This window comes from Bacillus rossius, chromosome 8 (assembly GCF_032445375.1).
Source record: "Bacillus rossius redtenbacheri isolate Brsri chromosome 8, Brsri_v3, whole genome shotgun sequence".
Taxonomy (NCBI): domain Eukaryota; kingdom Metazoa; phylum Arthropoda; class Insecta; order Phasmatodea; family Bacillidae; genus Bacillus; species Bacillus rossius.
In genome coordinates, this window is record NC_086336.1 from 46,681,460 (window position 1) to 46,703,435 (window position 21,976).

The 21,976-nt window shown below is 39.4% G+C and overlaps 1 protein-coding gene across 3 annotated transcripts in view; it reads right to left on the reverse strand.

Moving 5' to 3' along the window:
- LOC134534857 (inositol 1,4,5-triphosphate receptor associated 2-like) overlaps positions 1 to 21,976 on the reverse strand; it is a 194,679-nt gene that overhangs the window by 42,873 nt on the left and 129,830 nt on the right. For 2 of the 3 annotated variants that reach the window (XM_063373495.1, XM_063373496.1), the window contains exons 4-5: positions 21,659 to 21,741; positions 17,671 to 17,801 (exon numbers count right to left, since the gene is read on the reverse strand). In XM_063373495.1, the coding sequence (XP_063229565.1) occupies positions 17,671 to 17,801; positions 21,659 to 21,741 (214 nt within the window). Of the gene's footprint in view, positions 1 to 7,492; positions 7,614 to 17,670; positions 17,802 to 21,658; positions 21,742 to 21,976 lie in introns of those variants that run through there. The other variant, XM_063373497.1, reaches the window with a different exon arrangement.

Below are 21,976 nucleotides of genomic sequence, written 5' to 3' on the forward strand. Positions count from 1 at the left end.
GTAGTAGTGGTTCCGATTGAATAACTGTTTATGTAGATGTTTAGCATTATCAGTTATTGGACATGAAGGCCTATTTTCAATCATTCACTATTCCAATTGCAAAGAGTGACTACGAATCATCACAGTCATTACAACACTGTCAGTTGTCTTTTTTTTTCCTTAAAAAGGAAAGAATATTTTGTCGCGGTAACTGTAATAATACTGTCCATAGACACTACGTTATGTTCTTTGTTTTGCAAGAGATTCCTTTGGAAACTAGTTGCCTAGAAATAGTTTCTAATACTACAAGAAAGATATTGTAACTTTGTACAACACATGGCTATGGTTATTTTTGCATATTAGAAATATGTTTTTCGAGGTAAAACTGAGAAGTACTTACGAAAATTAACGCATAATTTTATATTTTAATTTATGTTTCATCCAAGCATAATTTTTTTAAACCATAGACAGGATAATCAAATATTCATTGATTGGACTTTATTTCGTTTTATTGTGCGTAGTTAATATTGGAAACCTATTTAAGGAATGGTTTACGAATACCTTAAGCTATTGGAGATGCTGGGACAACACAAAGCATAAATTCCCGGGTAAGAAACCAAACCCAGTGTTACTGCAAACACTATTTTGTAATGATAGATTTGTTTTCATGTAAATGTACAAATTTCTGTAAGTTTACATGAATGTCTCTGTTCCATTTACAAAAACAAATACTGTATAGGTGATCTCTGTCTTTACGAAAGCAAGATTTCAACCCTAAACGATAAAAAAATATATGTTAATACATAAAAACTGTTAAGACCAGTTTTTCTGTTTATAGCCCTTCTCCTTAATGGGAGAATCGGAAAAAATTACAATCACTTACAGACGCTCACGTGGAGTTAGGGATTGTCAGGAGATGGCATGTTCTTTGAATGGTCCTTGAAATAATTGAAGATGTTCTTTTGTCCAAAAGAAGAAGAAAAAGGAAGTACATGAAGTGTCTTATAGAACTAACAAATTGTCAAAAAATTACGGGAAAAATTAAATCCAATATTTATTTTGTACATTCTTCAAATTCTTTGAACTAAAGCTTGATTTTAACGCAAAATAAATTCAAAATGGGAAATCTTACTTTGTTTCGAATTCTATTATGATCTTGTATTAAAAATTGTAATGAATTTATTCTCATGATTAAAAGGGAATTTTTTTTTTCATGCCTTTATTCCACTAGTAGGCTACATTTATTTTTCTACATACGTAAAGATAAATAAATTGTCATGTAATAACAAATATTGTAGGGATGATTTAGTTTTAAGAATGAGATGGCCTGCCGTGAAGTAGTTGTAGTCACATTCTACCTCTCACCATCGCCATACTGCAACACCATAAACATTGCGGAAATGGTGCTTGACTACGACTGATGATGGCTGATAAGTGAGAATTTCCGTCGGTTGAACACGGTTATTTTTCCCTCATAAAACGCAGTTTTTTTCTTCTTCAATTTGCTAGGCGAATTCTTAGAACCGAGAGAGGAGGGGGGTGAACAAAAGTGCAACGACGCTGAGAACAAGCGTCCATGACGTGCTTTTCGAGGGGAGAACCTAATACGTATTCGTGACAGTAAAGGCTATGGTCAGCTCGTCTCTGCTTCCACAACGCGAAGACCACACTTCACCCAACGTTTTGGACGTCCAGCGAACATGGCACGCACCATGAGCGCATGAGCGCAGTGTCGATGCATTGACGGCATGGTCAACTCATGGACGCACGGTAGTCCCACCGAACAGGCATGCCAACTATCTCAACAGACAAGCGCCCAGCACGACCTGTATCGCGGTAACTATCGCGTTTGTCTCCGATAACATACGAAAGGCCCCCCCCCCCCCCCCCCCCCCGAGTGGCGGAGGGACGTCACCAGCGCGCCCTTGCGCTGTTTACATGAACTCTTTTGGAGCACCGAGGTCATTTCCGAGGTCTCCTCCGAAGCCATCGTCTTGTAAAATTCGCGTGGCAAGACGAAGCTTGCAGCGCTGAGCCCGTGCCTTCCTTTAGTTATCATCAATTAGTAGAAAAATTCGCGGTTTTGATGACTTTCAGGATAGATCACACAGTCTTCCGTATACTAGAGCAAATAACGCCAAAATATTGGCTACTGACCTGAGTATTCTACGCGGGTTGGCCCTGTGATTCGACGCTTCTTTGGTTGAGGGTTTCTCACAGGCCCAGAGTCGTATAGATGAGCACTGGGCCAATAGAAAAAAAAAGCAGCTTAAAGGTAGGTATATGCATTTTAATGTTAGCCTATAAAGAAACGAACCTGCAATTTTATTTTCTGGTCTGTTAGAAATCTGTTGTGCCTAACGAGTGCGGTGTCTGGGTTTACATTTGAAGTCTTCTGCAAGGTATTTTGAGCCAGCACCATCGTAACAACGCATCCCAAACGATTTCAAATCAATAGTTTCCCTCACCACTTCACGAGAACGCATTTTGTTTCCATTCGAAGGTCTCCCAACAGCCGTCATTTCACAGAACAACTAAAACCGACCCGAACTCGTTTCGCTGGTGTCGACAGACGTCGGTGGTCGACCAGGTGGTCTTGCTGAGTCAGGAGGCGAGATGCGCAGCAATTCCTGTTCGAGATATATGTGGCACAAGCTAGCCGACGGCTGCACATCTGCTAGATATAACATTTCCGTCTTGCGCGCGTACGAGGGGGAGGAAAATGTATTTATTTTTCATGCAGTCAAGAGTCAACAAATACGAACGACCCGGCTTGATGTTCCTCATGCGCACCACACATCTCGGTTATGACGCTGCTGAAAATTCTGCCAGAGCTCCTCCGCACATTTTGGTGAACCTCGCCAATTTTTTCCCGCTCAAGTGATGTAAATTTAATTTATTTCAATTCCAACGGTTGGGCTACTTTATTCTGTACACACGTGTCGAAAAACGATTCCATTTCATTGGAATCTTAAAAATAACTCGTAATATAGTATGGCTACAAGGAACAACTTCAATAGCATCAACAATAGGTACAAATGGTAAATAAATTTCACTCTTGGTTCCACTAGCGCCGAGTATGTAATTTATTTTGTAAATGTAACTGAAATATTCATGTAAAATTACAGATACTTGCATATTTGCCCATTTATATGAAAACAACAGTACCACCACAAAATAGTGTTCGCAGTAATACTCGGTTCTGATTCTTGCCCGGGCATTTATGCTTTGTGATGTCCCACTACCTACATTATCTAAAGTTATTTGTAAACCGTTCCCTGAATAGCTTTCCACATAATAAGTATAATAAAGTAAAATAAATTCCAATAATTAATATTCGACTATCTATTCTATGGTTTGAAAAATATTATGCTTGAATGAAACATGAATTAAAATATTAAAAATTTTCTCTAAGAAAAATACTCAGCATTATCTTGAAAAACGTATTTTATATATGCAAAAATATCCATACCCATGACTTGTACACATTTGCAATATCTTTCTTGTAATATTATAAACTATTTCTTGCCAACTGGTTTCCAAAGGCATTTGTTGTAAAAGTACAGAAAATTGTTTTTTCTGTGCATGTTCTAGTCATTACTATCAATTAAGGGACTTCTCTGTGAATCTATTCCGATTTATCTCTCGCATTTGTTGTTGGTTCATAAATATTCTCACCATATATTTACTAAACGTTATTTTCGAACTTCTTAAGGGGCCCCGCCTACCTTGATGTTGTGTAGAGCTTTAGAAAAAGAAAGAAGCGATTTGAAAACTACTCAGGATATCAGATTTATGTCTGTTTACTAAAGACATTTCAGAATACGCTGTGAGTGGATAAGTATTTCTGTTTCAGGATTTTGTTTTATGAGAGAGAAAAATGGCTAAAAACGCGTTTTTTTTCTCTTCAGAATAATATTTAGGCATGAAACACCCTTACAGATTCTTGAAGAACTTGCAGCACGCCTTTATCCTCATTTCTCCGCCATATAATAATGCTACGGTTACCGTGGACGACGAGAAGACTGCGCGCCATTTCAGAGGCAACACCGCGCTAGAAGTACCAGCGAGCGTCGCACTTTTCATCCCGTCTCGCTGACGCAAACACACCCTTAACTAGCCTCGATCTAAAAGTGTTGTTTGCCTTCACTCGGTGGTCGTTTGACGAGTGAGCGTGCGATGGAAAGAAAATCGCGGGCTTTTACACACACGTGACATCTTTATCTTAGATAAAAAAAAGTTTTCGGAGACGCAATAAGTTGGAGGAAGTTGGCCGATGCTTGCCTTAGCATCGTTCCGTGCGGACTCAAAATCGACCGTGTCGGTTGTCCTCGGAGACTCGAAAAATTCGCCGGTTCAACGACCTCTAGGATGGACTCCACAGTTGCACGTACATATACTCGATCAGATGTCATTGGTAGAGACCTGTAAAATACGCGATTTCAAATCCCTAAAGGATAGACTCCATGATCCTCTATGCACTCGTGCAAATTACATCTGTTGATTGGTTACCGACTCGTAACACCTGTTGACTGGAATGTTCGTGATTCGCTAATTCTTCTGTTAAAGATTTTTTTCATTGGCCCAGAGTCCTTCAGATAAACTGTGGCCCAATCACTGAAGCAAAATAATGTCAAAAGTATTTGGACTCTATCCTATCGCGAGATGAATCCGCGAATTTTACAGGTCTCTAGTCATTGGTTGCTGTCTCGTGAGATGTCCCAACGTAGCAGCTTGTGGCTGGATACAGCTGTGGTTGGGTGTTTCTCATCGGCTGTGACCACCCTAGACTATGCGGGGCCCTCAACCTTTTACTACTGCGAGGCCCTAATATATGTTGTTCAGGGGTCTTTATCGGGTTTTGATAAGGGGGGGGGGGGGAGGGCCTGGGAGGTACGAAAAGGCCAGAGGGGAAAAAAATAAAAATATTTCGAGAAGCCCGCCGCTGGTAAATTTGAGAAAAAAAAATCGCTTTAAACAATTTCTTTGAAGTAAAACAAAAACGTAAATATCGTCGATGGTTTTGCGAATTTATGCTAAGAAGTTTTTATATTCTTTCCTAAAAGTTATAAAATGCAAACGATCTAATTCCGGTGAAATCGAGTCTTTAGATTAAGAATTAAAAATCGTTTAAAAAAAGATTTTCCAATATGAAATCATTAAAAATTCTTTTGAAATTGTTAGTTATTGATAGGGACCGGAAGAATTAGCGGTTTCAGTGACCTTTTGGATAGACTCCAGACGCCTCTAAACACTCAGCAAATATCCCCTGCTCATTGGCTGCGGACTCAAGAGTTTTCTATACTGGGTTGTCTGTGGTTTGAGACTATTTGGCTGAGGGTTTCTCCCATTGGCCCAGAGTCCTCCAGATAAACCGTGAGCCAACAGCAGAAGAATCGCAGAGATATAATAGTTTGAATTCTAGCCTGTTGCAAAATATATCCGCGAATTATTCCGGTCTCCAGTTATTGACCAGCACTTTGAATTGCGTGCTTTCAACAACCAAATACTTCCTTTTCATTGGCCCAGAGTCCTCCAGATGAGTTCTGAGCCAATAGTAGAAGCAGCTCTAACGCGTGAAGCTGAAGTCGCAACGACACGACAGGCCCGACACGCTCAGTAGCCAATGAAAATACTAGGTCGCCGTGACGTCAGCAAGGCGGCCCGCAAGAAGTAGATTCTATTTCTGATTTCGCCGTGTCGTGCCGCACGACGGGAAGCGAAACGGAAACCGTGCAGAACCAAACTTAAAAAAAAAAAATCAACAACTTGGTAAATCTATGCGCTTAAAATCAAAATTTCGTTTTACGTGTGTGTACACTTACATATCTGTAGTATGCGTTTAGCTGTTCATGTAAAAGAATATCATGGCGTTATTATTCTACAATCAGTCAATATTTAAATTTAATTCTTCACACAGCTAAAAGTAGAATTAATTATTCTATCCTTTACTAAAACATCTATAGCTCGATCCTTGTATCTAAAATAAACTTAAGCTCACTTCGTGCCAGAGACGACTAAATGTTAACAGGATATTTAAAAAAAAACATTCTACAGGGCCTACACTGTTTTGTGTACATTATATACTGCATGTTATGGACGCATGTAGCATGGGAATATTTGCCGACAGCCATATTAGAGTTGGTCGTGTTAATGTTGTCGTGGTATTGTGACCCTACGCTATTAACCCTGTCGTTCTGGAATGACGTAGGACGTCCATTCGGATTGGTCGAGCAGTGTCGGTCGTAGCATTGTGACTCCAGCAGGGGGTATGTCCTGTTCCAGGCCATTCACTTATTTTTACGTTTAACATGGTTTCACTTGTAGACCTTTATAGTGGCCGGATTTCAACAAACTGAAAAAAAAAAAAATTTGTAGGCAGTTATTTTTGCATGATTAACCGGCATAGTTGAATTTGTAAAAAATTTTATGCAGTATGGCTAAGGAGAACCAAATGAAAAAAAAAACTGCAAATTTTTGGGTTTAAAGAAAAAAAACCTGGTGGATACTGCATAGTGTGTTTCAAATTTCTTCCAGGAAAATTTATTTAATTTTTTTTAACCTTTTAAAATCATAAAAGTTCTGATGATTTTAAAATGCAAAGCTGAATTCATATATATATATATATATATATATATATATATATATATATATATATATATATAATAAATTTGAAACTCACTTCACAGTAGCCACCAGCATTTTTGTTCTTTAAACCCAAAAATGTTCAGTTTTTTATTCCAATTGGTTCTCCTTAGCCATACGTACTACATAAAAATTTTAAAAATTCTACTATGCCGGTTAATCATGCAAAAAGAATGGCCTATATATATAGATATATAGGCTATATATATCCTGAAAGAAATTAAACTACGTCACCTAGGTAGCCGATAAAATTGACTTTAAAACTAAAAAAAAAGTCAGTTTTACATTCTATTTTATTATTCTAATCCATACTGCACAGAAAAGTTGAAAATGCCACTTTGCCAGCTAATCACGCAAAAAAAAAAAATTGTGCAATATGTATAAATTTTGTGAAAGTTCAAGCTACTCGAAAAAAAGTCGGCACGTTTCGCCGTGTTGAGTGTAAATATAAAATACTGACCTGGAACGGGGACGTACACACACCCTTGACTATTTGAATTTGATGACTATCGCGCAATTTTTTTTCGGTTTTGTGGGTAACCTTCGTCGGGAGGGGAAAAGGAGTTGGAAAAAAAGGTAGCCTACAACTCACGTAGTTTCGGTTTCCCTACCACGTTCGTGCAACTTCGGATTTCTCTCAAAAAATTGAAATTAATAAAATCGAAGGGTTATTTTAGGTCAGGTCAGTCACAACATGCTTGTTTTCATTGGAAAATTCTGATTTGGCGGCTGAAGTGGCGTTAATACCAAAACGCAAACCTTCGGAAATCCTCGCAGGGAACCGAAACTACGTGAGTTGTAGGCTTCCCTTGGGAAAGTGAGAAAGGTGTGAAGGGGGTGGTTGAGGGGGGGGGGGGGGTGGACCCACCTGCGGCGCACGAGCGCGATGAGGTCGCTGAAGGAGTTGACGCGCAGCACCGGCCGACCGGCGGCCGGGCCTGACGGACGTCGCGCCATCACTGGCCGGCGTGTCGCCCCGCTCCTCCCCGCAGTCGGCACGGCCCGGTCGGCACGCCACTAGCCCCCCTCCCCCCCCTCTAACACTTCCCAGAACAACACCCGGCACGGCCCGGCCCGGCCGCAGCTGCCGTCGGGTCCTGCACTGAAGTCCCCCCTGATTGCCGTTCTCATTCGGTGACCTATGGTGAAGGGAAGGGAGGAGGGTTAACTATCGTCGTCTCTCACACTCCGTGGTGGGGGCAGGCATTTTTTTTTTCGCTAGAGGAAAAAAAAAATATATAAATTTCCGATCGCTAGAGCCACGGGAATTTTCGCGGATTCATTTAGTCGCAAGCTAGAATGCAAACCTCCACACTCTCGCGCACTGTGTTCATGATTGGACGACCGCAGATGTTTGGACACGCCCCGTCTACGACCGTGAGCCAACGATGCCCAGCTAGGAGAGATGTAAGCGAATCAGCTAGTGCCAAATAACAAAGGATAAAAATGTGTTCTCGCTAAGAAATCAAACAATGGGAAAGTAAAAATGGGTCGAGCACACCTATAACTTTGAAATTCTATCCTGAGGCCAGAGGAATCCGCGAAATTTCCGGGACTCTACTGATCGCCCATTAACAGGGGCATGCAGATTTCGCGAAAAGATTTCGAGACAAGCTGAAAGTTAAAAATACTGTAGCATCGTCTGTGTTTAGTGATTGGGTGAGTTTCTCCCAGGTAGTAACAACGCCGATCAATCACAGCAATTCAGTGCGAAAGCAAACGCGTCCTGAATGGCTCGGCCAAATAATAAGGCAACGACTTCCTCTCGCATACGGTCGCCAAATCACAAGGAATAAACCACGGGTTTGGGTATATACCTTGTGGCAGTCTAGTAAGCGTTCAGATCTTTTCGCGAAAAATTCCTGCTCCTGCCCATTAAACTGCAACAAGGTACACCGACGCACCAGCGAGTTCTTCCTTCGAGAGAGAAGTCGTTCGTTGCCCTATTTGACCGAGCCACTCGAGACGCGTTTTTCTGCTTCCGCGCTGACTTTACCGCGACCGGTGTTGTAAATATCGACATTTACCTGCATGAAACTCACCCAATCACGAAACAAAGACGATGATTCTTCGGTGTTTTGACTTCCAGCTGGTCTCGAGATCTTTTCGCGAAATAATATATCCATGTTCCTGCTCCATAGTTATCATTGGAGACCGGAAAATAACAAAATTCGCAGATTCGTTTCGTGATAGGATCGAAATTCTCGATTAAGTTGCTTTTTATATTAGCTCAATGTTAGTCTGGACGACTCTGGGCCAATGAGAAATCCTCAACGAAATAAGTATCAAATCACGGGCAAACCAGATGAGACGACTCACTAGTCAGCAGCCAATGGTCTGGGGTTATTTGCTCGAGTACACAGTCCCTAGTTATAAGTAGGGACCGGAAAAATTCGCGGGTTCAATGACCTGTAGGATGAACTCCATAGTCCTACGTACACTCGGTCAAAAGCCACCCACTCATTGGCTGCTGTCTTGTGAGACGTTCCAGCGTAGCAGCCTGTGATTCGATAAAGCTTTGGTTGGGTGTTTCCCATTGGCCCAGAGTCATCCAGGTGAGTTGTGAGCCAATAGCAGAGGCAGCACTGAGGTATAACGATTTGTATTTTAGCCTATCGCGAAATTAATTCGCGAATTTTTCCGGTCTCTAGTTATAAGGTTGCAACAGCGTATATTCACAGTAAGAAGTGCTGTATGTAGTGTTTAAAGATAACCTAGGAAACTGCTGTGGTTGACAGCGCTTAACCCTTGAACTCATTCCACAGAGTGTAACCAGTATAATAAATTATGGTAGAATTCATATTGTATCGCATAGGGATTGGAAAAAAATCGTGGTTTCGATTACCTTCAGGATAGACTACACAGTCCTTTGTATACTCGAGCAGATAACGCCTGTTCATTGGCTGCTGACTTGTGAGTCGTCTCAGTTGGTTTGCCTGCGATTCACTTTTTTTTTTCGTTGGGGGATTCTCATTGGCTCAGAGTCGTTCAATTTGACAGTGAACCAGAAGAAAAAAACAGTTTATATGTATGTGTACTTTAATTTTAGACTGTAGCGAAAAGAATGTACGAATTTTTCCTGTCTCTAGACTAATGCCATTTTCCTCCCTGTTTCGAGGAAGCCAGGGGGATATGTACCTTTTCCATTATGACACTTTTCAGCGCCTTTGCTCATTGAAGAGCGCGCTATAGGTACATGAAGACGTCACATTGGTTTCAACTGTTTTTTTAATGCTGTACTAGTTTAATAACGTTTTATATTGAATATCTGTAATTTTTAGACCTGTATTTTCGCGAAAAGATTTCTTCTGTGTTTCTTGGTTGGTTGAATTTCTTCCAGGTACTTCTCTGCTGTAGACACACCCATCACCGGCAGTCTTTGCGGTATTCAAACGCGTCCTAAATGACCTGTCCAGATAAGGCAATTGCTTCTCTTGAAGACGGCCGCCAATCACAAGGAAGAAATTCGCTGGCTCTGGCATACCTTACTGCAGTCCAATGAGCGGTCGGATTTATTTTTGTGCAAAAAAAATGCACGGCTCTAAAGATCATACATTAAGATACCTTCGAAAATAATAACACTGTGTTTATTTACAGTATGATCACGGTTGTATTCATTCCCAAAAAAATATATCTAATACCAAACTCTCGAACAGGAAACTATTTGAAAAAGCCGGTTCTAATCAACTTCAGTCATTAGGTACATACTACGATCAAAAGAAGCAGAATTGTTTCTACTAAATGTTTGCCCTAAAAACCTTTGAAACCAATATGGCGTATTTTGGTTCCTATTTCTCCCCTTTAAGCCCAGTTACATACTAAAAAAAAGTAGAGAAAGGATTGGGGGTATGGAGCCCACCTTCTTTTTCGCTCAAAATTGATTCGAAACTTTAACCACGAAAGTTATGTATATACTTATAGATATTTGTATTTAGAGTAAAAAACGTTTAACGTCAACATCTTTCTCAAACCACTGTAGCTTTATCTTACTGCTGTGTTTAGTATACTAAAGAGTAGGGACCGGAAAAATTTCCCTGTTTCATGGACTTTTAGGATGGATTTCACAGTCGTCTGCATACCCAGGATAACGTCTCATCCATGCACATGGCTGCAGTCATGTGAGACGTCCCACCAATATATCATATTATGATGTTCTTTTCTAGCCGAGGATATCTAATTGGCCCGGTCACTTACAGATAAGTTATGAGCCAATAGCAGAATCAGCACGAAAGTATAAGCACTTGAATTTCACACAGAAAAAAAAATTCTGTACTTTTACCTTTTTATACTATAAGAAAGATATTCTGACTTTGTACAACACATGGCTATGGATTATTTTGAATGTATGAAATACTTCTTTCAAGATAATGCTAGAGTACTTCTTGGCGAATAAATTTATATTTTAATTTATGTTTCATTCAAGCATAATATATTTTTTAAACCACGGAACAGATAGTCTAATATTCGTGATTGGTCTTTATTTTACTTAATTGTGCTTATTATGTGCGCAGCTGACACTGGGAAAGCTATTCAGGGAACGGTTTACAAATGACTTTAGCCGATGCAGGTGATGCGACAACGCAAATCATGAATTTCCAGGAAAGAACACGATCCCCAAACGTACTCAATCACAGATATTTAATTCAGTTTTCCGTTTGCAAAACAACAGTTGCAGCGCGGGCCGTCAGCTGGCGGCGAGAGAGCGGACGCACAACAGTCCGCACTTCATCGGGTCCGGCGTCGACGCGCTCCCGTCTCGTCGAGTTGACCTGCGACCCTTCTTCCCCCCCCCCCCCCCCCCCAATGGGTCAGGTCAGCCCGGAGACCGTCGGTCGCTGTCGCCCTCCGCCACTCCCTTCCGACAGCCAATCAGTGGCAGGAGACGAAACTCTCCGCACCAGCCCAATTGAGAGACGAGAGAAAACAGTCATCTTTATCAGCCAACAACGTTTCATCGATTCCTCCCGAATATTTTCTTCCACTTATGGTCACTGAAGGTCGGTATTACAAGACACAAAAATAAGGGTTTATGTGTTGAATGCGCCGCGCCTGTACCCTAACCGTTATTCACAGCGCACGATAGGACACGGACAGTCACTTATTTTTAGGTAACCAATTTGTAGAGACCGGAAAAATTCGCGGGTTCAATGACCTCCAGGATAGACTCCAATATCCTCTACACACTCGGGAAAATGCCAACTGTTCATTTGGCTGCTGACTTGCGAGTCGTCTCGACTGGGTGGCGCCTGTGATTCGACACTTCTATGAGCGAGGGTCTCAAATTGGCCCTCAGTCCTCCAGATTAACAGTGAACCAATGACAGAAGCAGCACTAAGGTATAATTATTTGAATTTTAGCATAACACGAAATGAACCCGCGAATTTTTCAGGTCTCTACCAATTTGTGTTTCCTTTCCGTTGCCGTTATGTTGCCAAAATTACGCGCATGCGCAGACATCACTTTTCCGTTGATTTCGTCCAGACGGCTGGACCGCATCTGGCGCCATTAACTCGTGTATAGTCAATTTTTTTTTGATCATTGGGGGACGTACCAAGCGTGTATGTGTGCCAAATTAAACTTAATGATAGCGAAACTATCCTGGAATACAAAGAAATAATAGCAACTTTAAAAGTACTTCAGATAATTAAAATTACACAATTTAATTCGCACGATAGTGGTGCTATCTGTATGATATTTGGCGTAGCAAATGTATCGAAGGTTGAAAAACGTCTGTTAGAATCCATTGAAATAAGTTTCTAACCTCGTGCGGGGCACAGTTTATTAAAACGGTTGCTTTTTCGTTACTTAACAGGGATTGGTTTGGACACGTTCTGGAATACGGTCTGCGAGTTACGGCTGTATCCCAACAAGGTAGTGCTTATTCGCTACCTTACCCGAATGTCTTGGAATACAGCCTTATGCGATCTTATGTCACCTCCATTTTGGTAGCTTTTACTCATTTCATTGCAGTTTTGATTTTCAACTTTTTTTTAAACTCCGAATTCAGTTAAGCTTTTCGGCAATTTGTTTTTCTTTTTGGAAAATATTTCGTTGCATATTTGATTTTTTTTTTAAATATTTATTCCTTAAGTTTTATGTTGAGCTTGTGTATGTGAAAACTACCATAAAAATAAATTCAAAGGTTTGCATACAAATAGCTTGTATACATTTTTCGAAGGTTTTGAGAAAACAAGAAAAAAAAGTTTATAAAAATGCATATATGTTAGTTTGAACTTTGTAAACTTTGTGCTATAAAATAATGGAGTACAGAGAGATAAATCTGACATACTGCAAACGATACAGCAATTTTTTTTTAATACAGGAATTAACAATAAACTGAAAATCAATTTGTTTTTGAAGATAGATACTTTTTGATGCAAACCCTTCATTTGTGCTTTTGCTGGATGCAAATAATATTCACTTAACAAGTTTAAATTTTTTTTTCCATGAGCCATAAGGGGGCGTGGTGTTTTCCGTCCGTGCAGTTCAGCTCTACTAAACGTGCTTGGTGAAGCCCGAAGCAAAGCAGCTGGCTGGACAGACGGAAGGCGTAACGACTGATTGGTGACGGGAGGATGACAGGCTGGCTCAGCGAAGCGTGGAGGAGGGTGTAAACATAGAACGCCCTTCGCTCGCCGCGCTTGAAAGGGCGCGTGGCCACTCAGGCGTTACAAATATCTTCCAAAAACAGCGCCGCCGGGCCGTAGGGTATTGCGTTTTGCGCTACCGACGCTACCGCCTGCGTACCTGCGCACCTTCCCCCTGCGAGGCACGGAAGCCGTGTGGACGGCCTAAACTGCAGGCGCTGCCGGTAAAAGTCTTACCAAGCGACACAGGGGGTGCCTCCCATTTCAGGTCAAGATTTTATATTTACAGTAATTACAGATAAACTTGTAGACTTTTTCAATTGTTTAACTTTCACGAAATGAAAAATATATTCAGCGCATACTATTTGCATAATTAGCTGCCAAAGTTACATTTTTAACGTTTTTGGGTTGTACAAACAAAGAGAATTTAATTTATTGCAGAACTGAAACTTTTTAGGTTTAACTGCAATGCCACTGGCTACTTCAAAGAAATGGTTTAAATTCCTTTCAGAAAATATTAATTAATTTTACCTGGCATTTAAAAATTCTCAAATTTATTACGATTTTGACAGCCAAGAAACACGAAATTAGTTTTTGTGATAGAAATGCAAACCATATCATGAAGTAGCCAGTGGCATTGCAGTTAAACCTAAAAAGTTTCAGTATTGCAATAAATTAAATTCTCCGTATTTGTACAACCCAAAAACGTTAAAAATGTAACTTTGGTAGCTAATTATGCAAAAAGTATGGGCTGTATATATTTTTCATTTCGTGAAAGTTAAACAATTGAAAAAGTCTAAAAGTTGATCAGTGATTAATATAAATATAAAATCATGACCTGAAATGGGAGGCACCCCCTTAAGGGGCCCGCCTCGGCGTTGTATGTTAGTGAGGCGGGATGATAAGCGCGGTATAGCCTCTAAGCGCAAGGCTCTGAACTAGCGCGCAGTCTTCTCGTAGTCATAGGATAACTGAAATTTGAGCGGTGACCGTAACATTATATGGCCTAGAAATTATGATAAAGGTGTAATGCAAGTCCCTCAAGTGCTTTCAAGAATCTGTACTGGTTGTTTTACACCTAAAAATGACCCTGAAATCATGCGTTTTAGCCATTTTTAACTCTTCTAAAAATACAGTTTAAAAACTTAATCCGAAATCAAAAGTTACTCTTCGGCCCTCAGCGAGCCGAGCGATTCACAACACTCCGCACGTCTTTCATCACATTTTCATACTCGGATGCTGATGACAAGGTTTATATTTTTGAGGAAATTCACATTGTGCCACTTCTGACGATCGTGTACGATAAGCACTTATAAATAAAAATAAACTCTAAAATAAACTCTAAAATATTTATTTTAAATACATTTTCGAGTTAGCGTGCATCATCAATTATTGTTTGTGTCTCAGACAATTTCCGTTTCAAATATTTAACTTAAAAGGTGTTCACAAGAAAGTTAAAAAAAAAATACAGGAGCAGCTTAGCAAATAAACAAACTGGAAAACCTTTTTAAAATAAAGACAATGCCTTTCAGACATTTTTGAGGTCATAATTTCATCCGTCCGTCGAATGTTGAAGCTCAAAAAGGTTTCGAAGAGCGGACGGATGGAAATTTCCGGGCCATCTGATTGGCTGTACATACGTCACGTGATTGACGGACGGACGGCTGACGGACGAATGAGACGGATCATCGTGAGTCCAGCTTTACGCGCTAAGCTTCACTTTAGTGTCGGAAAATTTATGTCAAATCATAAATCTTCATGAATACTTGTGTTTTTTTAATGAATTTAAATCACGTCCAAAAAAAAATAACGATGTGCTTTATGTTTCTACTTGGCCATGTTGCCAAGTGAAGTAATCTAACACTGAAAAATTAGGGTCAGGGAGGATTATAATCTGTCAACGAAAACCTGGAAAAGTCAGGAGATTTCGTTTGAGATTTTGTGTGGTCGTTCTGTATAGAGTTTTAGTACAGAATAAATAGTGTCCACTGTTTTTAGATTGATACTTCCCGGCTTGTTAACATTAAATATCTTACTCTGTATAGTGTGGGTAATTATAATATGTTTTAATTTTTTAATTAGACTATACGTTCATTTTTTCTAAAACCATTCAATAGTGTCTTTTGACAGTATTATTGCAGTTGTAGTCATTCTGACAGAAAGAGAAAACAACAATAATTTAATAATGAAGCTATTATCATTTCACAGGCTAAACTGTTTGTAGCAGTCTGTCACAATAAATAACAAGGCATTACATTTAAGTAAATGAAGTCAAAATTGTTGACAAAAACGGTTACCTCTCTTAAGAAGTAGGTAAAAATTTAAAATTATCAGATTATACTATTGATAAAATACAATAAGGAAAATGTTTTCACAAATTTCTTATTTCAAAATTTTTCTTTGCAAAATTAATTGTTTTAGATAAATTAAAATAAATACATATTAGCGTCTAAACGTTTTTTGCTCTATGGCGTACATCTGGCAACAGAGCGCACGGGAAAAAGAACGGCGCTGATGGCAGAAAGGGTGCATTGGAAAGAGAGAGTGACAGCCAAGGATGGGACGTGCTACAGGAGATGTATCGCCGCTCGGCGCGACCTCTCAACGCAGGGTTGGTGGACTGCGTGCGCGATCCACGAGCTAGATACGGAGAGCGCAGCTGTCGTGAACAACGCAAAAGGAAACTCGGGACGACAGCGGAGATAAGCGACTATTTGCGTTCCTTTTCTTCCTGCTCCTGCTCCCTCCGGAACCGGGGACGACCCTGAGATGCGCCGGCGAGACAGGCTCAAAGCCGAGTCGTCGCAGGACAAAGGCGGCTCCAGACACGAGTGTGTTTCGGGTGAACGTAGAAAAAAAAATGTACCGAGTGTCCACGAGAAACCTCTCTGATCACAAATCGAAACTGCTATGCGAGGAAAGTGTTTTGAGATAAAACCACGCAGTCTTGTTTTTTTGATTTTTGTACAGCTATTAAATCGAGTTTTTTTGGTTCCCTTTGAAGAGAAACGTCTTCGTTGAGGAAGAAACAATTTTCGAGCGTTAAGAAAAATCCGATTGCGGATTAAAAAATAGCTAGGTATGTGGTGGGGGGGACCAGTATAAGAGGAGACGGCAGGGAAAGGTATAAATGAAGCAGCATACTTGCACACTTGCACATTTGCATGCTTGCACATTTTCACATTTAAAAACTTGCACGCTCTACCCAGGTATAGGGGGAGAAAAGAATCAAACAAAATTATTGATTACTTACAGGATGGGTGAAGGACGAGTGGAGAATTGACAGTAATTAATTACCTAATTTGAATATCCTTTGTTGATCCAGAACATGCATGCTCCCCCTACTTAGGTTATTCCTTTCTAAAAAGGAATTTCAGCCTGACGCTGAGATAATCGAGAGAGAATTACGGGTTACCTGACATTCAGATAATCGAAAGAGAATGTTGGGTTACGTGATGCTGAGATAATCGAGAGAGAATAACAGGTTACCTGACGCTGAGATAATCGAGAGAGAATGTTGGGTTACGTGACGCTGAGATAATCGAGAGAGAATTACTGGTTACCTGACGTGTTACTTAACGCTGATAAAATCGAGAGAGATTGGCGGGTTTTCTGATGCTGAGATAATACAGAGAGAATAACGGGTTACCTGGAGCTGAGATAATCGGAGTATGCCAGGTTACCTGACGCTGAGATAATCGAGAGAGAATGGCGGGTTACCTGACGCTGAGATAATCGAGAGAGAATGGTGGGTTACCTGGCGCTGAGATAATCGAGAGATAATGTTAGTTACCTGACGCTGAGTAAATCGAGAGAGAACGGTGGGTTACCTGACGCTGAGATAATACAGAGAAAATGGCGGGTTACCTGACGCTGAAATAATCTAGAGAGAATGGCGGATTATCTGACGCTGAGATAATCGAGAGATAATGACGTGTTACCTGACGCCGAGGTAATCGAGAGAGTACGGCGGGTTACCTGGCGCTGAGATAATCGAGAGAGGATGACGTGTTACCTGACGCCGAGGTAATCGAGAGAGTACGCCGGGTTTCCTGCCGCTGAGATAATCGAGAGAGAATAACGTGTTACCTGACGCCGAGGTAATCGAGAGAGTACGGCGGGTTACCTGGCGCTGAGATAATCGAGAGAGTACGGCGGGTTACCTGACGCTGAGATAATCGAGAGAGAATGACGTGTTACCTGATGCTGAGATAATCGAGAGAGGATGACGTGTTACCTGACGCTGAGGTAATCGCGAGAGAATGACGTGTTACCTGACGCTGAAATAATCGAGTAAGTATGCCGGGTTACCTGGCGCTGAGATAATCGAGAGAGAACTCCGGGTTTCCTGCCGCTGAGATAATCGAGAGAGTATGGCGGGTTACCTGACGCTGAGATAATACAGTGAGTATGTCGTGTTACCTGACGCTGAGATAATCGAGAGAGCATGGCGGGTTACCTGACGGGCTGATCCGAGAGAGGCAGCAGCCCCATGCTGGCGAGCTGCGGGTCCGACAGGCTGGGGAAGATGTCGGACGTCTCCTCGGTGATGGCGTCGGAGCCATTCTCCGAGTGCTTGCTCTCCGCAACCTGCGCAGGCGCACACATTCACACACGCGTCAACGTGCTCCGATCACGCGGCTCGCTTTCCGCCCAGGGGACCAGGGCGGGATGATAAGTGCGACACTCGCTGGTGCTTCTAGAGCGGTATCGCCTCTAAAGCGCAAGGTTAGGGACTGGCACGCAGTCTTCTCGTCGTGCACAGGAAAACTATGATATCTGAGTGCTGACCATAACATTATATGGCGGAAATATGAAAATGAAGGTGTGATGCACGTCTCGTTATTGCTTTCTAGAACCTTCCGAATGTTTCATTCCTAAAAATTTGTTCTGAAAACACAATTTTTTAACCCTTTTCCACTCTTCTGAAAATACAGCTTCAATACAAAATGCAGAAACAGAACTATTAATCCACCCTCCGTGTAGTATGGGGATGTTTTTCGTGAACAGACACCATTCGGTTAGCCTCTTAGTAAATATTTACTAAAAATTATTTTCTGGTTGTGAAAGGTCACGGAAGTGATCCTAATTGTGAATAATTAGATGACAATTTAAAGCTATTAGCTCATATTTAAGTAATTATCTGTTCAGAACAATTTAGATGAAATGTAATAAGCTATAGCGCTATCGTGATGACTTTACAGAAAAACCAATTGAAATTATAATTTAAAAAGAAGAAAATAACTAAAATGGCGTGCGAGACAGCCTTAAGAATGAGAGACGGGAACCTTATATCGTCATCTTGGTCTAAACAGTTTTTTGAACTAATCATTTTTTATCGTTTATTTATAAAATTTGGCTTTGTTAAAACATACTATTATAGACATTAATTAAATTCCTGAAATTAGTAGTAACTGAAAATACACTACAGACTATTACTGAGCAGCTCCAAGATTTTTGTATGGAAACCTATCATTGTCGTCACACCAGCCCGATAAATGGCATACGGTACGCCCAGTTTTTTTTTTTTAAATGCATACTTATGTTTAATACACATTACGACAACGAAAATAACTTACTTTTGTCTTAAAATTGTTTGTTTCAATCACACAGTTTTATGGGGGAATATAAACTTCCAGTTCTTCGAATTTCTTAACAAGTAGTTATGTTTGACACCAGATAATATAATATATAATTTATCAATTTATGTATAATATATTTCTGCAGTCGTAACTCTTACCGCTAGGCTATTTTTACACTCTCTCCCGTGTTGATAGCATAGAGCGAGTGTATAGCAGGTCATGCGCACGCCTGTACAAACGACCTGTGCGAAATAATTTCACAATTGAAATATTACTGTTGATTTTAGCCAATTAAATTTCGCGATATACCCTACATCTGTTGGTAGTGTTAGTAAGTAACTATATTAACTATCAAATGATTATCCTGTGACATCTAACCAGTTATAAATTAACACAGTTTTTCAACATTTAAATTAATTTGGGTAATGTAAAACTTTTAGTTAAACATTTTAACCATGAACAGTTTTATTTTTATTTGTATTAACTGCTAGTAAGTTTTTTTTATAAGGAATGGTATTAATTAACTTTTTAAAACAAGAATCACATCTGAGCGTTATACTATCTTGACAACTTCTATGCGTACGACCTGTCTCCCATGCACACGACCTTCCTATGCGCTACTGTGAATCCGTAGTATAGAAAACATGGCGGTCAAATCTTGTGGGCATGACCTTCTGTTATTGTTACTGTTATTTTTCAGTTTTGCGCCAAGTGTATTTGATAACTGACTGCTACAAATAGTTTCCCCCTGTGAATCCAATGACATTTAATACTGAATTCATTTTTTTTCTTCTGGCATTAGACATTTGATTATGGTCATTGAAAATCCATGACGAATGCCTTGAAGAAGGCATGAACTAAACGTTTAAAATCTTTTTATAGCTTAAAAAAACAATTGGAAAAATTACGATGTTTTTTCTGTCCCTATATCTTACCCTTAATCGACCTCGTATGCGTCATTGGCAGTGTCCCCCCGTTTGTTTCTTAGCGGCGAAGAGATAATGTCGATCTTCCTCCGCATTTCACAGAACACTCGACCTTATGACTCAAGGATGCGGATATACAAGAAAAACGTATTTCCGTCCCCTCACGCCCCTTTAAAACTAAACTCCTTTCCTAATGACCTCGCTGACATGAATAGATAAAGCCAAAATTAAACGAAAAATTAAAAATGTTTTTGGTTGTAACTTTACATTTAATTGTATGCCTGTGATTAAGTGGTATACAAGGCGGCACGCTTTAACGCCACATAGAATAAGTCAGTAAAATAAAAAATAAATAAATAGGAAGGCTTCGTTTGAAATAATTACTATTTCTCGAGTAGGTCTGTACATCCATTTGCACTTGACTAGGAAGGTTCCTGGTGCATAACCTATGTTTTAATACAAACTAGCGACCCACCTCAACTTCGCACGGATGCGATCTATTAATGTGGCTCATTTAGATTTATTAAGTCAGTACATACAAGCATCAAGCGTCTTTTTACGACTTGATTACAAAACACAGAGATTTCTCTACTATTTTTTAATTTAGTATGAATGTATTATACACAGAAACATTTCGGAAGAAGTTCTCTAAATGATTGTTAAAACATCATCAAAATACTTTGTGTATTTAAGAAGAAGTAGGCGAACAAACATACAGATAGCGACTCTGTTTTATACTATTTATAGATATAGATAAGAATCGTAATTCATTGCAGAATTCAATTTATTTGTCCACAAATTAATCGCCCTCTGAGATCTATATCCATCCATGTCACGTCTAAAGAAGAACATCACGTTCAATGGAGGATTCTCTTGCTCTCTGTGACCTACAGTATGTATATCTCGGTCAAGACTTAGACGTAACTCACGTTCAACAAACGTTTCTCTATTTATTCTCATATAATTACTTTCTCTACTATTAGAAAACCTGATTTCCTTTTCTTCTTCGGTTTCATCATTGAGACGTGAACGTTTCCCGCATGCATTTCTGGTACCTACTACGGCCCTTTATTTGGACGAATTTTTCGTAGCTTAATTACATTGGTAAAATTAATAACTTTGAAATTAAAAGAAATGAAGTTTTATTTCGAAAAAAATACGAACTTAAATCCACAAATAATCAAAATTACCTCTCATAAATCAATAACCTGAATTTTGAATAAATTCACTACGTAAATTAACAAAAAAAAAACATAACATCAAATTAACTACCTACTAAAAAATAGCGAATACTCGCAATATGTATAACACAATAAAACTTCATTTCTTTTAATTTTAAAGTTATTAATTTTACATAACATCATCTTAACTACCTACTTAAAAATAGCGAATACTCGCAATATGTATAACACAATAACGTTAAAATATCCTTGATAAAATTAAAATGAAAAACTAATAACTTTAAAATTAGAATAAATGAAGTTTTATACTTTAAAAATAAAATAAAAAAATTGAATTTAAATCCACAAATAATCAATATTCACTACGTAAATTAATAAACAAAATAAAAAAATATACTGAACTTAATTACGTACTAAAAAAGAGCCAATACTCCGATTATGTACTACAGGGACAATAAATGTGCAGTGACTATTTTTATACTTTTTCGAGATGTTATTTATATATAAATTAGATGATCTCGGGACATTTAACTAAACTAAATTTAATACACGTTGTTAACATGTTAAACGTAAAGTCTTAGAGCTCTTCAAGCATCAAATATCGCTATAACTTGTTCATAGAAAGATTATAAATCTATAATAAAAATATAACACTTATACGTTCATTCACCTGCAAGCACAAACAGCGTATGGCGATGTAACAAGCTTATTTTTTTAAATATTTTTAATTAACGAGAGAAGGTTGCAAGTACACTCACCTCAGAAGTCCTGTCAACGTTATCATCACCTGTCGCTTCCTGAACGGGATTTGTCGTTGACGAAGGTTGAGGTGTTGCGATACCTGCACATTCGAATACAAAAAAAGTATTAATATCTCATTTACTCAGAAATTTTTCGGACCGATTTGCCACTAACACATTTTTTTTTTGTGGCTTATACATTTACGGCGAAACACTGATTACAAGTTTTTTTTATGTTTTCTGGTACATAAAAACCAATGAAGACACTGTATTTAATGTTTTATAACTTGTACGAGAAGAGCCGTTTAAAATTAAATAATATCTTATTAATGCCTG